At 42.5% G+C, this 19,613-nt stretch overlaps 1 protein-coding gene and 1 long non-coding RNA gene across 5 annotated transcripts in view; one reads left to right on the top strand and one right to left on the bottom strand.

The window, feature by feature from the left end:
- FNDC3A (fibronectin type III domain containing 3A) overlaps positions 1-19,613 on the top strand; it is a 178,703-nt gene that overhangs the window by 65,897 nt on the left and 93,193 nt on the right. For 3 of the 4 annotated variants that reach the window (XM_039532933.1, XM_039532928.1, XM_039532940.1), the window contains exon 3: positions 920-995. The exons of the other annotated variant lie outside the window; for it this stretch is intronic. In XM_039532933.1, coding sequence (XP_039388867.1) covers positions 920-995 — 76 coding nt within the window. The remainder of the gene's footprint in view (positions 1-919; positions 996-19,613) is intronic. 4 annotated transcript variants of the gene reach the window in all.
- On the bottom strand, positions 15,631-19,509 carry LOC120402371. The gene is made up of 3 exons (XR_005597192.1): positions 19,480-19,509; positions 16,419-16,549; positions 15,631-15,655 (listed from the first exon to the last, which is right to left on the bottom strand). It is a non-coding gene; the product is annotated as an uncharacterized LOC120402371 (long non-coding RNA).

Below are 19,613 nucleotides of genomic sequence, written 5' to 3'. Positions count from 1 at the left end.
TACATGAGACAAAGGACACATACCATGTTTGGACAGACCCAAATGTCTGAACTAGACTGAACAAGACAAAGATTCTGTCCAAATAGGGAATCATGGAGTATACTGACTCTGTTCTTTTTTTGTTTGTTTTTAATTATAATTAGGTTCTTTAAGTAATTATAAAGCCCTTTCCCACACAGAAGGGCGGGCTAATAATTAAAACACAAAAGGCTGAAGAGATTGCAGATTTCTGGTTTTGGTACAGATCAGTCTTCCTCTGTTTATTTCAGTTATCAAGTAATGTACAATTGATAGAAAAGCAAGTTGGTTCTGCAACATTAGGAGGATAAACAGATTTCCATGATAAAAAATATACATACAGTGTTTGAAGCTGCACATCTGGTGCTCTTACTCTGTCATTATTTATGTAATGCTTTATCTATTAATGAAAGTACAAACATACTAGTACTGTGAAAGGAAAGAAATTGCACAATATTTCCCTCATGCTGAAAGCTATTTGCCAAGCAGTTATGATTAATATTCAAATATTAGGAATTATAAGCCTTCTTTATGAAGCTATCTATAATGTTTTGATTAATGTCCAAGTTAATAGGTCACATTTGTAGTTGGAATAATATAAAATGAAGTACTTCTTTAAATTTCGCCAGCAGTCCAGAAAGTAAATTATGTAAAGTTATTGCCTCAACCATTTGTTGGTTTAATCTTTGAACTTTCAAAATGTTTTACATAAAGATTTATATTTAAGTCATGGGTGTACCTTTATGTTAACTTAATTCATTTCTGTCCAGGAAGAAGGTAGCAAGCAGCGTGCTATGGAAAGGAATGTATACATTAGATGGAAGAAAGATGGCCTGTTGGGTGCACTGGGTTATGTGACGCATTCCTACGTAACAGTTTCAAACACCTTTTTATTTTTAAGGTTATACTGGTGCAAGTTAATCCAGGGGAGGCTTTTACAATAAGAAGAGAAGATGGGCAGTTTCAGTGCATTACAGGTAAAGTTAATAATGTATTTCCTTGATATTCTCATTTAATTTCAGTATAAACAAAAGGTATTGCAAGGAATTCTTTCATTGTGTAAATGTGTGGTTTTTGAAGTTGTAGGAAGAGGGTTGAGGAGGATATGATTTTAAAATAGTTTTATAGAAGATTCCAGTTAATGCTAGTGTATAGATTTTTTTTCCTTTTCACTATCATAACCATAACCAGTGCATTTTTACATGTATCATGAAATTAGATTCTGCAAAGGAAATTACTGTAAAGTCTACAGTGCAGATAGGAACTATAGGAACAATTATGTACTATAAAGTACTATAGGAACAATTATGGTTTTGCTTATTTATTAAATGCACATCTCAATTTTAGAATTTAAAGCTGTAATTCAGTTCTTGAAAGTTACTTACTGACTCTGGAAACGGTTTGTTTGGCAGTCATTTGAAGGTAACTGTAAAATTAATCCTAGGGATTTTTAAGGTAGAGAAGGATATGTAGCAATGAACTTTTTTTAAAAAATGACCTTTCAAGGTCCCTTCCAGTTCTAGGAGATTGGTATATCTCCAATTATTATTATTATTATATTGTTTGTCTTACCTGTGGGGGCAGATAAGATTTCCTCACGCTAAGGGCAGATGGCATCAAGGTACCTCACAACCCTAGGTACCTCTGGGAAGCGTCACAGGAGGCAATCCAGGGAATGGGCAGGATTTCTGATCCTCAATTGCATAAAAAGGATGGAGAAGGTTTTTCTGCTTTCCAGATACTAACAGTGGAGGGGTTAAAAGCAGCAGAACTAGTTTCCTGAGATCTGTTACTTTCTATTTCTTACAAGGCCCTCTAAGCTCTTTCCATGCACCAACTACTCCTGAGGACATTCTGTGCCAAAAAAAAATAAAAATTCTGTGCAAATATTTTAACGTTCTGCAAAATTCTGCAGATTTTATTTGTCAAATAAGCATGGCAGTGGGGAGCACAGGCCACTGGCTGCACAGAGGTGAGAGATTACTGTAAAGCTCCCCCCAGGACATGGACTCAGCGGTGAGGCCGCACCCAACCCTGACACAACATAAGGACCAGGCCTGCCCCAGAAATACCCCAGGGCCCTTCCCCTCTGTGCCAGGTGCACCAGGTATGGGCAGGCAGGCTCAGCAAGGCAGGATGTAAGTGTGGGGGGGATCCAGATGTGGGTTGAGAGGGTTCTGTGTCGGGCAATCTGGGTGCAGGCGGCTCAGTGGGAGATCTGGATACACAAAGGCTTGTTAGGGGATTTTAGGTGCAATGGTAATGGGACTCTGTAAGGGAGTCCAGGTGAAGGTGGTTGGGGCTCAGGAGGAGGGGGTCTGGGGGGGGGATAGAGCTCGGCAGGGGAGTCAGGGTTTGGCATGCTCAGTGGAGGGGTCCAGATGCTGGGGGAGTGGGACTCAGTTGGGTGGGGATCCACGTGCAGCTGGTTGGGGCTTCGTGGGGTGGTAATCCGGGTGCGGCTGGCTTCTCGGGATGGTCCAGGTGCAGGGGAAGTGGGGCTCATAGGGGGAGGGGTTTCTGAGTGGAGGGGTGGGCTTGGCGGGAGGGTCTGGGTATGAGGGGGTCTGGATGCATGGGGGTTGGGCAGATGTGGGAGCAGCTCCCTGTATATGGATCCCTCCCCCTGCAGCTGAGGAGCGATGGGTGCAGGAAGTGGCAGGGAGGGAGGGAGTTTGCAGAGCTTCCTGCAATTGGCGGAAAAATCTGGGGGTGGGTCTGACCTGGCCCTGGATACCATGCAGGGGAAGAGGAAGTCCCATTCTCCCCAGCCCACCCGGGACTAGCAGCTGGAAGCCACCAGCTGGGTATTCCCCAGTCCCTCCCCCTGCCCCATAGTGATTTACCTCTCTGCCAGCTGCCTTGGGCAGCCGAAACATACTGCTGGAGAAGGTTGCATGACCGCTTTTGTGGTTTCCACATCACAAAGTCATTTTTCTGCAGAGAAGCAAAGAAATCTGTGGGAGACATAAATTCTGCACATGCACAGTGGCACAGAATTCCCCCAGGAGCAACCAACCTGTGAAGGATATAGTTGTTGGACAGTAATATGTCTCTGAAAGAAAATTAGCACTACACATATTGCTAAAGTTGTTATATCTGATTTGGGGAGAAAAGGCAGAAATTTTCATAGAGAATCCAAGAGGGGATACATCTTTTTGCAAAGTGGATAAGGAACTAGTATCTCCTTGAAACCTGAAGCAGTACTCAAGGTCCTCTTACACAGGAAAATGCAAGCTTCTCTAAAGAGAATGTTCAGATCTTCTCCACAGGCCATGCAGTCTAAGAGCTATTAGATGGCTGCAATAATTGAGCAGATCTCTGGCTGCCAAAAATAAGTAGTCATACATTGCCAAGACCTCATCCTATCTTAGTCTCTTTCTTTAGTGATGCTACATTCTATATTATCAGGATGTCTTTTTGTTCTATTGTCTCCTCTGTCTGAGCTCTAAAGCTTTGGGGGTATTAATTAGGTACCCCCTATTTAGATACTACTATTCATCACTATATAAATTCTTAGATAGCTAAAGGGTTCTTTGGGTTCGAATCACCTGTCTAAAAAAAGTCACTCTAAAGTCAGACTGGCAGCTGTCTCCCTTCAATGAAAATTCTTGTCTTGGAGGAATTAAAAAAGTTTGAGCAGTCACTGACTAATAAAAAAGACCCAGGGGCTTCCTGGGGAGGAGAACAGGTGCCTCTTCCTTTCCCCCTCTTTTCCAAACGCCATTCATACAGTATAACTCTCAAACCTTCAGGAAGAGCCTGCAATACCTGAGCTTATTGCCCAGATGAAAGACCACTACTGTTTGTTCATGTACAACTTGGCCAGGAACTAGATTTGTTGCAATCTGCAAACATAATTGGATGCAGCTTTTGTGGGTCATGCAGGCAACTGTAAAATATTAATCCATCCTGAATGTTAGATTTCTTGTACTACTATGGGAGGTCAAAAACATATGGACTGGTATAGAACATTGAAGAGAGAAACGGAAAATTATCCTTAGCTGTTAATTTCCTTTCTTCGAGGGCTTGTATACAAGTCTAGAACTTGTCCCTGAAATAATTTGTTTAATGCTAATAGTTTGTTTTGTAATTATTCCTAGATTTCTGTTTTGATAGTATGGCTTTTAAAGTTTCAACTGAGAACTGTGGGATGACAAATCCCTTATATAAGGGGAGGATGGTGCTCTCAAAATTTAGTTATTCTGTCTCCATCTGCTGGCTGGGGGAAATTATATTTTAGCTGTCTGGAGTGTTAAAAAATCTCAAAGGAAGTAAATTAACAGACAGTGAAAACTATTTTCCCTTTCATTATTAGTTTTCGTGATTCTGCAGAATGTTTAGCAACTAAATTATTTCAGAATAGTGTTATAATCAGATTTGTATTGAAGATTCTAACATGACCCTAAAGAGGATTCAAACCTTTTCAGAAATTTGTTTGTTACCGTTTATTCTTTTCCCCTTTTTGAACCACAGATTGGTCAACCTTGCAACCGATGGTTTTCTGAGATTTATTTGAAACATGTCAGTGTAGTAATTACTGCACAATTTCTGTGGGGAACATAGTACTTTTATACCTTGATATTCAGGCAAAAGTGAAAAAAACATAATGAACATGAGACTAAATTTTCATTCTTTTTATTCAAGGTATTGAACTCATCAGTATAACAACTCAATCATTTTATTGTAATCTTAAATTATCAACAGACTAAATAAGGGGATTGAATCTAAGATGAACAGATACTGCATTTTCATGCACTGTGTTAGGGGGTTTATTCCTTCACCCTCTCACTTCCCTGGTCCTTCTCGCATGAACAGAGAGCAACAATACCCGAAGTCCAAAGGCGCAAACAATTCGATGTTTATTGCGGTGAACTTCCAACAAGCATGATTCCAGTTTCCTTCCTTAGTGTCCCCCTTCCCAGCTCTGACAACACAGAGCCTTGCCTGTGTCCCTGTTCCTGTTCCCATCCCCTGTTCCCATTCCTCCCTTTAGCAAAACATGTTCCCAGTTTCCCCCACCCCCAGTCCCTGTTCCCATTCCCCCCCTCCACGTCCTGATTGACTGCAGACTATACAGTAAAACTTGAGTTCTGCTTCACTATACCTTAACCAATTACTTTACTGAAATTTAACTGACCAATCCTAACATACTGTAACATGGTTATTTAACCAATTATATCCCACCACCTTAATTGGTTTACACCCAGCAAAATTAATTATACAGCAGACAGAAATAATCACAGAACCAGACAGAGACCATGCAAATAAACATACAAAACAATACAGAAGTGAGGATTTCACAACTACATCTATACAGACATAAGGGTTTTCCAGCTGTGTCTATTGATAAGTGAGTTCTTACCAGACAGAAAACTATCAAACTAAATTTCCTTTTACATGTTCTAGGCTTTTTCCTTTCTCTGGAGGTGATAGATCGGATCGCCTTCCTAACAGCCCCAGATTGCCTTATTTCAATATGACTAAACAGGGCCTCAGACTGTCACAGTGAGAGAAGGCCCTTACACAGATAGACAATGATTTTGATTCTTTCTTTTATACTTCTATAACTAGCTAAGTGATAAGAATACACCTAAATTCTTAAAGTATAGGCCAGACAGGCTTGAATATCTATATCCTAACACACTATAACCTTAAAAGTGTTCCAGTCATATGGTAAATTGTCATCTATCAAGTTTACATGCAAAAATATTACTATTGTCTCTGTATAAATACCACGGCAATCTGTGATAACAATAGTTAAACAACAGTAGTTAAACAAATGATTTAATCCTTGCCAATTTTCACAAACTCCTCATCCCAATCTCTGGATGGATACCAGCCTATTGTGATTGGATCCAACTGCTATTTTCCCACGTGCTTCTAAACCCCCAAGTCTGGGTAGTGACTGATCACTGTTCCTAGGTGTAGGCCTCATAGGTGCACTCCCAGATAAAGTTTTAAACCTATCCTTTCAACAATTGGGTGACATTAACGTTAAAGATATGACAATACTAAGGAGGTTTGATTTGGGGAAACATGGACATGGAGGGTAGATTATTGAAACAAGAATTTGGAATAAAGAAAGAAAATAAAATCTAAAGAACTGATCTGAACTTTTAATACTGAGATGTCAGCAAGACATACCAATTTATTCTATCTATCATTCAAACTTTGAAAGAGTTGGCAGAAAGTTTCAAAAATCAGATCTGGAATTTTTTCCTTTGTCCCTCACTCAGGGCTTGTCTACATGGGGGAAAAGCCCATAGTAGCTGATGCATACTAGCTACTCTGCACTAACTCCATGTGTGGACACTCTTACTTAAGAATGCCTTTGTGCTTATTAGCTTAATGCACTTTGGAAGTGCATTCAGCTAAACCACTCAAGCATCCTCTTCATGCATAATAAGCATCCATATGGGGAGTGACTGCAGAGTTGTTAATGTACTTGCTGCACACTGACTTTCCCATGTAGACAAGCCCTTAAGAGCTATTGAGTCACTTACTTTCTTTAGTCAATGGTTTATAGTAAACTCCACTCATCTTCCCTTTTCTTCATTAGTGCATCTTTTCTATCCTCTCCTCACTACCTAGTTCACCAGAATACCTGCTAAAACTTTTTCTGTTTTCTAGTGTTAGTTTTCTTTTGTATTCTACTTCATTCATTTTCTGTAGTCTTCTTTTTCTGCCTGCAATGGAAGCTGCTGAGTCAGCTCTGTAAATTTTTCAGTTATGCTTTTTCTGTGAAGTTCTTTGTATAAAGGAGGGAATGTTCTCTATATTCATAAAAATGGTGCATGCATGCACACGCACATACAAACACACCAATCATATATTTGGAAGTAATAGCCACATGATACATTGTGCAAGCATGTAATAAATATATTATATGCCCACATAATTTATCAAATGCTTGTAACAGCATTATCTGCATCAAATCTATCTCCTTGAGATTTATTCAGACATTCTAAATCCAACTGGAGGGAAGTTATGTGCTGGCTGAGTACTTTCTTCCCTGCTACCCCTGCACTCAAGATGACCTTCCTAACAATACGCAGCAAGCACTCCCCTTGTCTTTGTTAAAATTCTCCTCAAAACATGCTTTTGTGCAACCTGTGTTTTCATTCACCACCCTATTTACTTAATTGTGATAAATTCATCTGCTGATCACCCAGAACTCTGTGACTGTGTTGTCCTCTATCGTTTTCTTAGATCAGAAGCTCATGAGTCAAGAAGATTTGTTGCTTCATGCTTTGTAGTGCTTTCAGCACACTACAAATAATATACCTAATTGCAAGGCCAGAGAAATAAAAATAAATTTAAACATACAAGGGGGTTGCTTTAAGAAAAGGTTTGAGAATGCTTGTGCACTTTTAGTGTTCTAAGCATACACACCAGATTTATACTTATCAATGTGGCAGTTTGCTAGTATTTGTCATCACTGCTACCTGTCTTTTGGTAGTAAAGTCCTGTAAACAGAAAGGGATCCGTAACATAAAGGAGAAAATTATTGAGAGCTAAAGAAAAAAATTGCAAATCTTTGACAATGCATCTTTGTCCAAGGGTAGAAAGATTCAAATCTGACTGGTGCCGGCCAGGCTATTTTCATAAGACATATAATTAAATTGATGGCTGCTGAACTACTAGTAATTTATAAAATATACACAATCAAACTTTAAAGTTTTACTTATCCCAGTTCATAATTCTTTCTCATCAGCAATGTGGTCCAGCTAGACTAAGGGCCAGTCTACACTAGAAATGATACAGTGGTGCAGCTGCACCATTGTAGCGCATCTGGTGAAGACACTCCAGTTGGCATAATAAAACCACCTCCAATTAAATACGAAGTCTTTAAGGGAAAAGGGGGACAAATTCCATTCCAGTACACCACTTGGAGTTATGACTCAGTTCATTGAGACTTTATTATCATGACAAGCAATACAATTGTTGCCAAAGTGTGTGCTAAGGAAAAAAAAAGACAAACCCCTCATCTTGTAGAGGAGGGTGTGACCATCCAGGAGAGTGTTACATAGTATTTGGCCATTTATCATTACAAACCATTCCATTCTGGATCCAGTGGCAGGTTTCTACATAGCATGATGCCAATTTTCTCCTTTCTCTGGGTTAGGCAGGCGTTTTTTGTTGTTATGTTTTTGGGACATATTTTATGATTTCTGATAGCTGGAGGAAATTGTCATAATGTCAGGGTAATTGTCCCTTTAACTCCCCTCTGTGGTCTGCTCAAGAAATGCGGTCTCAGGTCTCTCCGCTTCACCTGCCTGAGCAGAGGCCTGCAGCCCTTTCCCTTCTGACTGAGGTTTTAAGCTGCAGCCTCCTTTTTTTCAGTGTGTTTATCCCAAGCAGCTCTGCAGTTTGTGCTCCTTGGGTTCTCACCAAGAACAATGATATTGTCTTTACCAGTGGCCAAACAGCCTTCTTAAGCAGAATACATTTATTTAAGGACAAAAGAATACAGAAAACAGTACAAGAAAACAGTAAACAGATCTACACACGTATTAAACATACCAACAGTCGCCCATCAATGCTGTGGGGCCCTGGCAAATCAAAGTCCTTCCAACCATGCAGCAAGGGTAGGGGCCTGGCCCTCCCTTGGACAAAAGTTCATGTGCATTTGCTGGATCAGAAGGAATGTCATGAGTCTGTTTAAACTCAACTTTTTATACCAAAAGCTCTTCCTCTGTTTCCTTGGGCCTCTGATACCTGTTTGAAACAGTATATGCTATCTACTCCAAGGGTGCTATTTTCTTAATATATTTACAATCTTAGACTGCAGTAATGAGCCGCCATCTTTTTTCTAGAAGGAGCTGAGCTTATGGAGTAGAAATAGAGAGAGTGTAGTATTGCATGGGGGATTTAGCAGATCACCATGTGTCAGTTTCTTGGGTTTCTTAATGCCTTGTCGATATTCCAGAGGCCAGATTCTGGACTTCAAGGCACAATTTGATCATCTGCACCATCTAGTGAAGTCACCATATGTTATTTGTGTATGTAATAATTAGAATATTAATTGCATTTTCTTGTGGTGTTATCTAGAGACCATGGCACATTAAGAGATGGGACACTTCATAACTTTTTGCTGTTGGTTTTTATTTCAAATGAGTGCTCTCATGACTTGGGATGCTGTACTAGATAAAGGTAAAAAAAACACTTAAAAACACTCTAATTAAGTTTGAAAACAAATTTGAGTGAATGTCCTACCAGACGAAAGGGTGTGTCAGGGTAGATGTTTTAAGGAATATCCTTGAATTTACCCTGAAGCACTAGCTGATGAAAAATGTGCTGCCCATTTTTTGTGAGGGGTAAGGTATTGCAAGTACATTTGTACTCAAGTCCCTGTCATGACTTCCAGGTTGTTTCCAAATGTAATTTAGGCTGGTGATCTGGAAAGCCCTGGATGATGTGGAAGTACATTAGGTGAGAAGTAATTTCAGTTAATGCCTTTTTCATGGAGTTAAGATTGGATGAAAGGTCCTTGTGATCATTTCCTGGGTTTGAAATCTCCAGGGATGGCAGAAGAACAGTCTTAACTGAAGGGCCCTACCTTGGCAATTCAATCCCTTTGATGGCCCATCAGAGTACTAATGAGCTTCAAGACAAAATAAAATATATTTCTTAGATTTTCTTCAGGTTTTTTATATTCGTCTTTTTATTCCTAAAAAAATGACAGCATGACTGCTAACATTTCAGCCATGAGTTCTTAGTTGCAACCCATTGTAGATAGTTTTATTTAAGAACATGTATTTTAAAAATGAGCACCTAGATACATTAGTGAACAGCTCTCTATATGTTTATTAAAAAAAATAAATTACTCTCTTTGACTACCAAACAGTCATCAGATAGTAATGACCTCTGGTCACCACTGATCTGAGCTCAGCTTAAACCAGCAAACTATTGGGGAAAGACTAGCAGTACCATCCCATGAGCATCTGCTTTCCAGAGAGAACTTATTTTTTGTTTGTTAGTTAGGTAACAGGACTTCTATCTTAGTTTGTCAGTTTGCTGTACTGAAATGTATATTTTTTAAAAGGAAAGAGTTCTTGTAAATCTATATAGCCATTTTTGATAGTAGTAGTATTTATGGGCTTTTGTGAAACCTTCCTTAAGCCAAAATTTTCTTATTCTAAAGTGGAATTATAAGCTACATTAGAGTGATTCATAAAACTGGGTTTAAAATGTATGAATGGGTTCTCTTTGTAGAAGTGAATTACAGCAGATCGTCCATTCATGAATTCTTTCCACTGCAGAATATGTGAATGAAGATGACTCATCCTGAGCACATTTTCTAACAGTCACAAGTTGCAGCTAAGGGCTATTAAATGTTACTTGACATAATAAGAGAGACCATGTTATATATGGCTCTGCAAAAGGAAAATTGCCGTATTCATAAAATGAGAATGTGTGCAAATTAGAATGGATCATAAATACTTCATGTTTTGAAATGAATAAAATATCAGTGTAAGGCAAGTCTCTGGAAAGAAGAAGAATAAGCAACCTTGCTTTGGTTTAATTTAGTTTAAAATAAGGAATAAAATATCCATTAAAATGTGTTTTTAAGAGTTGAAAGGGTGAGGAAGTTTACATCCATTATGAAGCAACGGTAATATGATGCTATAGTTAGAAGTGTAACTTTCTTTCCGTTGTTAGTTTAATTTTGAGTTCCCAGCCGCAGCCCTGTCCAGTATCCACAGAGTTAAATAAATAAAACAAACCCCTTCTCTGACTCCCATTTCATATGTGTGGGCTCCTGCCAGTGGAGAATTTTTTTAAGAACATTGTAAATTAATGAAACAAGGCATTTCTGAATTCTGAAGGTAACTGATCAGAACTTTTTGCTTTTTTGGGGAAAATTTGATTTTTATTTCGAGTAGTGTCCGTATGGGTGCTCCACTTCATGTGCACATGCACCTCTAAAGCCCTTGATCAGAGATTTCTAGCTAGTAGTGTCTGTTTGGCCCATGCATGCGCCCTAGGCCTCCTTGTGGCAGACACCAAGGCTATATAGGGGTGCTTGGGCAAACTACCCTCAGCCCCTTCTCTACTGCCTTGTCCCGAGATGGAACATTAGCATATCCGTCTAGAGCATACTCAGCCTTTTCTCTTTTCTTCAGTGTTAGTTTATGGTAGTAGGTTGTTGTGTGGTGTTTAGTATGGCTGGTTAGTTTTGGGTGAGAGGACTGTTTTTCCACTCTCTTTTCCCCCGGGAGACTTGTCTTCTCCTGGCAAGTTATGCTTGGTTCGCCAGGCTTCAAATGCTGCCTCTCTTGCCAGGATGCTAAACCATTAAGTGATGGGCATTCCAAATGTGTATATATAGCCTCGATGTCTGCCAAGAGGAGGCATAGGGTGCATGCACGGACTGAAGGAACATTGCTAGCTAGAACTTGCTGATTAAGGGCTCAAGAGGAGCATATGCATCTGAAGTGGAGCACCCATAGAAACCCATATCTTGAAAAACTACAGTTACTGCCAGAGGCGGATTAGGGGTTTGTGGGACCGTGTGGCCCTGGGCCAGTGCGTGGGTGGGGCCCTCCCCACCCCTTCCGCCTGCAGTCCCCTCACCCCTCTTCCCCATGCTCCTGCAGAGGAAATGGGGTCGGGGTAGGAGGGCTTGCCTCGCTCCCCCCCACACTTGGCTATCCTGCTGGGGATCTGGGTCGGGACACAGGGGCTTCCCCCACCCTGGCGCTCCTACTGGGGAGCTGGGTCAGGGCGCGAGGTCTTGCTCCACTCCACCCGGCATTCCTGCTGGGGAGCAGGGTTGGGGCTTGGGGGCTTCCCCTGCTCCCCAGCAGGAGCGCCGAGCGGAGCAGGGCAAGCCCCCGTGTCCCAACCCAGCTCCCCAGCAGGAGCACCAGGCGGAGCAGGTAGGGGCGCATGGATGCCCATTTTTATGGGGGGGCCCCCCATTGCCTGGGGCCTCTGGGCACAGGCCCTATTGGCCCAGTGGCTAATCCACCACTGTTACTGCACAGGGTGAACAATTCCTTCTTATGCCTTTCCAGCTCCTTGAGAGAGAGTGTGTGTGTGTGTGTGTACACACTGTAAGTTTCCCTGTTGCATTCTAAATAGAAACTAAACAATTAAACTTTGGATAAAGGTTTTATAAAATACCGTCTTTCTAGTAACATCTTAAAATCAGATGGCTAAGAGAGGAAATGAAATGTGTATTCTATCAAACCACTTTGTCACTAAAAGAATAATAAGTTGGCTATAGATTAATGTTGGAAGGAGAGATGAATGATTTTCCAATCACTGATTTCTGTTTAAAGCATGTGCATAATTAACAGTATTACTGCATAAATGGACAGATCTAAAAGCTAAGAAATTAAACAGAATTCAGATTTATTCATCCTAACTGTTAAAATATTGTGGCGATGGGTGTTTTAGGAATCTGTGAAATATAATAAAAATTAACATGAAATTATGATTCTCTGTATTTACTCAATATAATATGAAGCAATCACCTCATTTTTTCTTTAGGTATCTACAATGTACTCGGTTTTTGTTAGTGTCTGTGGGTATGTCTACATAGCAAAGAAAAACCCGTGGCTGGCCTATGCCAGCCAACTTGGGCTTACGGGGCTCGAGCTGCGGAGCTGTTTCATTGCTGGGTAGAATTCTGGGCACTCCACAGTGTACTATAGCCCGGTTCCAGCGCAAGCCCAGAAGTCTACACAGCAGTGAAACAGCCCTGCAGCCTAAGCCCTGTGAGCCCAAGTCAACTGGCATGGGCCAGCCGCGGGTATTTCTTTGCTGTTGTAGACATACCCTGTTGTCTAGCTTTTCTCTCTCTAGCTTCACCCAATCTGCTCTTCTCCCTTACCCTCCCATCCCATCCCCCCACTATACCATGCACTTTTGGGGCACGTGACTGAAATACCAATATTGGGTCACATACATTCCATTACTGTGTGCGTACTATGCACGTGCAAACTTTCATGATTATGTCCTTGACATGTGTCTTACAGTACTGATAGTTCCAATTGTGTGTCCAGCCCATTTCATCCTTGTTATGACCCCACTGCTGGAAAGGAAGCTGCCCAACACATTTCTCATTGTGGAGCTAAAGAGGCAAAAGTGAAATAGAAATTAAGAAGTGAAATTGATCCAAATAGGAATGTGATTGGGATTTTTTTATTAAATCTAGATCAAAGATACCATGCCAGTGGACTTGCACTTAACTGATTTACATGTGCACACATGAAAAAAAAGTTGCAATCAGATTTTTTAAAATTCTTATTTGGTGTTTTCACTTAAGGTATGTTACATTGAGAACACTTTACTCTCATAGTATTTCTTATGGCATCATATAATTAAATCTCATTTATATGAGATTATCTTTGTTTAAAAACAACATATCTTCCTTTTTACTGAGCAGAAAAACTTTTTTCCTCAGTTTAATCATCTGATGAGTATCCCCCCTGAGGGCTTGTCTGTATAGGGGCTTTGGTCTGCACTAATTTGAGTTAGTCCAGTCTGAAAATCCTTGCATACACATGATGCAATTCCTTAGAGTGCACTAACGCTGCATTTATTGCAAACTCTGTAGTCCTTTTTCAAAGTGTATGAAGTTCAGTATGAATTGAGTTAGTGCAGTTGATTGTTCATTGGCACACAATGCTGCTGTGAACTACTTTTTCTGTACTCCAACTGCTATGCCACACTGCTTTGTGGATGTCTATTACTGACCTGTTTGTTTACCTGGGTGCCCGCCACTGTTCTGGAGTCAAGTTCACTGGATGTCCCCTTGTCCATTTAAAAACTGGCACAGTGCCAGGATCGGCACACTTGGTCCTGGATTCCAATATACTGGCATTACAGCAATATTACTCCAGCAGCCTTTACAATATGCCTTGAGCAGCTGCTTGGAGCCATGCTGAAACCCTAGATTTCATCGCCATCTGGGGAGAAGCATGACTTCAGCATGCCCTTGGGGCCAGCCACTGCTATAAAGTTGTGGGTTTGGATATTGCTAGTCAGATATCCACAAGGGGTCACAACTGGGATGCTGACCAGTGCCAGATAAAGAGCAATCAGCTCAGGAATAACTTACATTAAAACCAGGGAGTCAGGAAACAGTCCAGCCATGGAAATGTAATCTGTCCAATTCTTGAGGAGCTGGATCGAATTTTGAGCAATTACACCACTGCCAGATCCAAGGACATTGTGGACTCTGTGCCCCTCTTCCCAACCCCAGAGGACAAGCAGCAAGGGTCAATGAAGGAGGAACATGAGGAGGTCACTGAAGAGCTCTTCCCAGAAAGCCAGGATCTCCCTTGGACTCAGAACCTTGAGGGCGATCGTGTAGGAAGCAAGTTCTTTTTCCACCCAGAAACCCAGCCCCAGATTCTGGAGGTAGATCCTCCTCAACATATAAGTATCTGTCTGTACAATTTATTGTTATACAGTAACTCCTCACTTAACATTGTAGTTATGTTCCTGGAAAATGCTACTGTAAGCAAAATGATGTTAAGCGAATCCAATTTCCCCATAAGAATTAATGTAAATGGGGTGGGGGGGGGGTCAGGTTCCAGGGAATTTTTTTTCGCTAGACAAAAGATATTATATACATATACAGTATGTTTTAAATAATTTTAAACAAACAATTTAATACTGTACTCACCAATAATTATTGTGAAGCTTGGTTGAGGCAGGGGTGTAGCGGGCTCAGGGCGCAGCGGCTTGCACTGCTGCACCCACCTGGCACTCCTGCTGGGGAGCAGGGTCAGGGCATGGGGGCTTGCCCCGTTCTGCCTGCCCGGCGCTCCTGCCAGGGAGTGAGATCAGGGAGCACTGCAGGGAATCGGGGAGAGCTGCAGGGGTCTGGGAGCACTAGGCAGGAGCACTAGGCAGAGTGGGGCAAGGCAAACAACCTTGTAATGGAACATTGCATGACTTTAAACTAGTATGTTTTCCAATAGATCAGCGACCTAATAACAAAACAGTGTTGACCAGGACAACTTTAAGTGAGGAGTTACTGTATTCACTTCTCCTGTTTCTAATAAACAGACAGACATACAATTGGGGAGAGATAAGATAGAAAAGGTGCGGCAAATACAACATTTGTTGATGTCTTTGGAACACTGGGTGGCTGGTCAATCATAAATGGATGCTTTGTCTGACAGATCAACTATGGCACCTGCTGCTGGTTTATATTCCAGTCAGGGACATCATCTGGTTGGGTTTGTTTTCCTTAGACAGAGCAGGTTTGGGTAGATGCAGTTTAGTTGATTTCAGGGTTCAATGGAAAGCTGAGATAGAAGATACACCTCTACCTTGATATAACGCTGTCCTCGGGAGCCAAAAAATCTTACTGCGTTATAGGTGAAATTGCGTTATATCGAACTTGCTTTGATCTACCAGAGTGCGAAGCCCCGCCCCCCCTCCCCCTCCGGAGCACTGATTTACCACGTTATATCTGAATTTTTGTTATATCGGGTCACATTATATCGAGGTAGAGGTGTCGTAGAAAAGAATTAGTGGGGCAGAAAGTAACACAACAGGAAAGGGAGGCAAAACAAGATTTTACCTGACTGCGATGCTGGCAATTGGGTAGTCCCACTAATGGCTGGATGTCATCATGATTTTCAATACTCTCAGATGAAAATAAAAGTTCCTTAAACAAGGTTAAGGCCAGTTGGCCTTCCTCCTAGAAAAAAATCTTTTAGTCTGGTCTGCTTCTTTTATCTTGGGGTCAGAGAAGATGAGATGAGACGAGACAAGACAAGCTGGCATGCAAAGTGGGGTGGAGCAATGAATTTTTTATTCAGTTTCTTTTTAAGAAACCCAAAATGGGGAAATAGGGGGATGAACTATAATATCACCCTCATTATTTTGTCTACCAATTAGACCTAATATCCTTCACACCAATTTTGGTCCATTAGCTTCTGGTTCCACATATTCTGTTTTTACCAATCACGATTTCAACAGTTCTTGAATCTTATCAGCAGGTCCTTATTGTTGTTTGGACTAATTTAGTCTCTCTGGTTTCCTTACACTTGTTTATAACATTTATTATCATAAACAACTTTACCTACTTTAATTAACATTTGTTATCATTTATCGTAACAGTTTATGAACTACACTATCATATACATTTTACAGTGGATCTTACAATTAGGGTAAATTTGTAGACCTTATTATTACTACAACAGTCTCCTTCCTTCCCCTCCTGTTGTGTATTCGAATAGTCAAAACATTCAGCTGTGCTAAATTCAACAGTTTGAGACAATCATTACAGGAAAAAAAAGTTTGGTCAGTATTCTCCGTTTACATGAAGTAGACATGGGCATTGCATGCCCATAAAGGTACTAAGACTGCAGCTTCCTGCTGAGTTGTATATGCCCTGTAACAGGTATTCGTACAAAAAATAAGTTTACCTTAGCAATAGCATAGTTGTACAGCTCCAAATGACTTTTCACAGACTTATACAGAAAAAGACTAGGAGCAGTTCAGGCTTCAAACAATCAGCGCAAAAGCCAATCTGTTTTTCTCTGTACTTTCAGGATGTCTGCAGGGGAGATAGAGCAGAAACTAATTGAGACATGGGGAATTGCTCTACGGTTATTGCTCCCAGCATATCTCACAACTCCCTTCCACTCCTTCACTACTTCTGAAGGGACTGTCTTGGTGAATAACTTCACAGTGTATCTTGCTGATCTGCCCTTTGCTTTTCTGAATAAGGCTGTTCTTTGCCTTGTAGTCACCCACCTCAGTATAACATCACTGAGAGTCAGGGCAGCCTAAAAGGGATGTAGAGGGGGTTTAGTATCTAGTTTGCCCCCAGAAACCCCCTGCTAGTCCCTCCAACACCTGATCAGCACTTCCAAGGCATAGCCTAAACTGCAAAGCCAAACCCTGAACATATTCCCAACACTCACAGCTGCCGAGGTACAACTGCAAACTCAAACAGCATCTACAGCACACCAAAAAATCCTAATCTAGCCCCAGGCATCCACCGCTTACCATCTGGAGTTCCCCCAGAGTGGGAAGAATCTCAGGGAGGGGAAATGAGAAATACATATTAGAAAAATACTATCATAGCCTCTCTGAAATATGAACCACCACCACTTGGGTGTTTTCCCCTACTCCCACAGCCAGAGCACCTGCACTGGCCAGACTCTCAAGGACAGGGCCTTTATCAATGAATGAGCAGTTGGGTAACTTGAGGGGGAAGAAACAGAGAACTTGGAATGAACGTTTGCAGACCTCCTTTCAGACTCCCCTACCCCCACTTCCCAAAAATAAAGATAATGGAGAGCTGGAGATTGTATTTGAGGTTGGAGAGGGGGAAGAAACCAGGCAACTATCCAAAGAGCTTGGGGAGAGAGCATTGAAATGGCTAGAGACAGCATTGCCATGGCAAAAGACACTGAGTGTGGCTTGCTATAGCCTGCCTCAGTTTCCACCCTCAGTGAGGTCAGAAACAGTTAGGTTGAGGAGAAGCCACTCTGCTTTACAGTAGAATGTCTCCCTTTAATAAAACCTTCTGAAATGAGCACATATACAGTGATTTAAAGGCTCCTATCTAAGAGCCCAGATAAAACTTTAGTTCCAAACCAAAAGTCTCTAGGTGCCAGCAGCAGCTACTTCAGCTGTAAGGCGTCAGGCTTCTCCACTGCCTAGAGAGCTCTGAAGTCTTTCCCCTGCTTGTTGAGGGATTCTCCCAGGCCTCGCTGTTTGGAGAGCATTTGCTTAATTTGGGCTCACTGGCAGTTCCTCTCCTTTCCTTTCTCCTTGTCTAACTAAAATCCTTAGCCATGTTCAGATGCTTCCCTGTCTAATTAACTATTCCCAGTTACTCTGTGAATTAACTACTCCCATTCCCTTCAGGATTGCCAACTGTTTAATAACACAAACCCAAACACCCTGGTCCCACCCCCTGCCCCTCCCCTTCCCCAAGGCCCCACCCCGGCACCACCCCTTTTCCAAGGCCCCACCCAGCTCACTCCATCCCCCCCTCCCTTGTCGCTTGCTTCCCCCCCACACACACACTCTTTCACTGGGCTGGGGCAAGAGGTTGGGGTACGGGAGGGAGTGCAGGCTCCAGGAGGAAATTTGAGTGCACGAGGGGACTCTGGGCTGAGGCAGGGAATTCGGGTGCAGGAAGGGGTGTGGGATGCAAGCTCTGGGAGGGAGTTTGGGTGCATGAGGGGGGCTCCAGACTGAGGCAGGAGGGGGTTGGGATGCAGGAGGGGGTGTGGGCTCCAGCCAGGCGGCACTTACCTTGGGCGGCTCCCGCTTGGTGACGCAGCAGGGCTAAGGCAGGCTCCCTGCCTGCCCTGACCCCGCGCCGCTTGTGGAAGTGGCCGACACATCCCTGCAGGGGGAGGCAGGATCTCTGTGCGCTGCCCTGCCTGCAGGCACCACTCCGACAGCTCCCTTTGGCCACAGTTTCCAGCCAATGGGAGCTATGGAATCGGCGCTTGGGGCAGCACGTGGAGACCCCAATTGCTCCCCCTCAGGGGCCGCAGGGACATGTCAGCTGCTTCTGGGAGTTGCACGGGGCCAGGGCAGGTAGGGAGCCTGCCTTAGTCCAGCTGCGCGGCCGGACTTTTAGCAGCCCAAAGTCTTCCAGTTTGGTTTCAGTAGCTCTGGGAGATAGAGCCCGATTCTGGAAGACTCCCAGCGAAACCAGGAGGGTTGACAAGCTCCACAAGGTGGAGGGCCAGCTAGGCCTCTGACACAGAGATACGCAGAGGCAACTCCTGGAGGCAATACAGAAGTAGAATGCTCTGCTGCAGTGCATGCTGCTAGCGGGCACACAGACAGTCAAAGCTCTGTGCTGAAGCCCCTGGACAATACAAGGTCCTGGGAACACCAGCATGTGTTTCCCACTGTACCCCCACAGCTGTGCTCCCAGATGCCATTCCCCTTCCTAGCCCAAGTTGAGGGTAGCAAGAATTACACCCAGGAGCCCTGCTCTTTCAGGCCCTTTAACACCCTTATAACTTTGAGCCCGACACTCAACACCAGAAGGTCCAAGAACAAGAACAAGAGGCAGAGGCAAGACATATACTTGCCTGTGAACTGGAGCTCCTCCCCGCACCCCATTGTTGTGCATTGCTCTCCACTTCACTGTGTCACTTTAAACCTGTGCTTCACTGATGTTTTAATTAAATGTTTCTGGTTGTTACATAATAAATCATTGTTTAATAATAAAAACCTTTAAAAATCATTCATAAAGGATCTGCAGTGCATGGTAGACAGAAAAACTGTAAATTTTGCATAAGTCAGAGATTTTTACAAAAGTATAACAGCAGACACAAGATAACAAGGAGCAGCACAACGTGCCACTTCTACCACCCCTAAAAGACACTGCAGTGCTCACATTCCATGCCCCCTGCCTCCCCCTGGATAACAGCTGGATATACAGCAGGACATTTTCAGGCCTGAAACTCAAATTAAGAGCAATAGGCATCTGTAAGGTAGTGTACTCACCACCTGTAATACCCCCTTGCGTCAGCATTCAGTGCTGCAGGGCATCACCGTTTCTGGCACTTTCTCCTGCCATCTGCCTCTTGCTGGGTCTTCCTTGGCTCAGACCTCCAGTCAAATCACACAAAGCTCAATCC

Source organism: Mauremys reevesii, linkage group 1, assembly GCF_016161935.1.
Source record: "Mauremys reevesii isolate NIE-2019 linkage group 1, ASM1616193v1, whole genome shotgun sequence".
In the NCBI taxonomy this organism is placed as follows: domain Eukaryota; kingdom Metazoa; phylum Chordata; order Testudines; family Geoemydidae; genus Mauremys; species Mauremys reevesii.
This window is presented reverse-complemented; position numbering and strand designations above follow the sequence as displayed.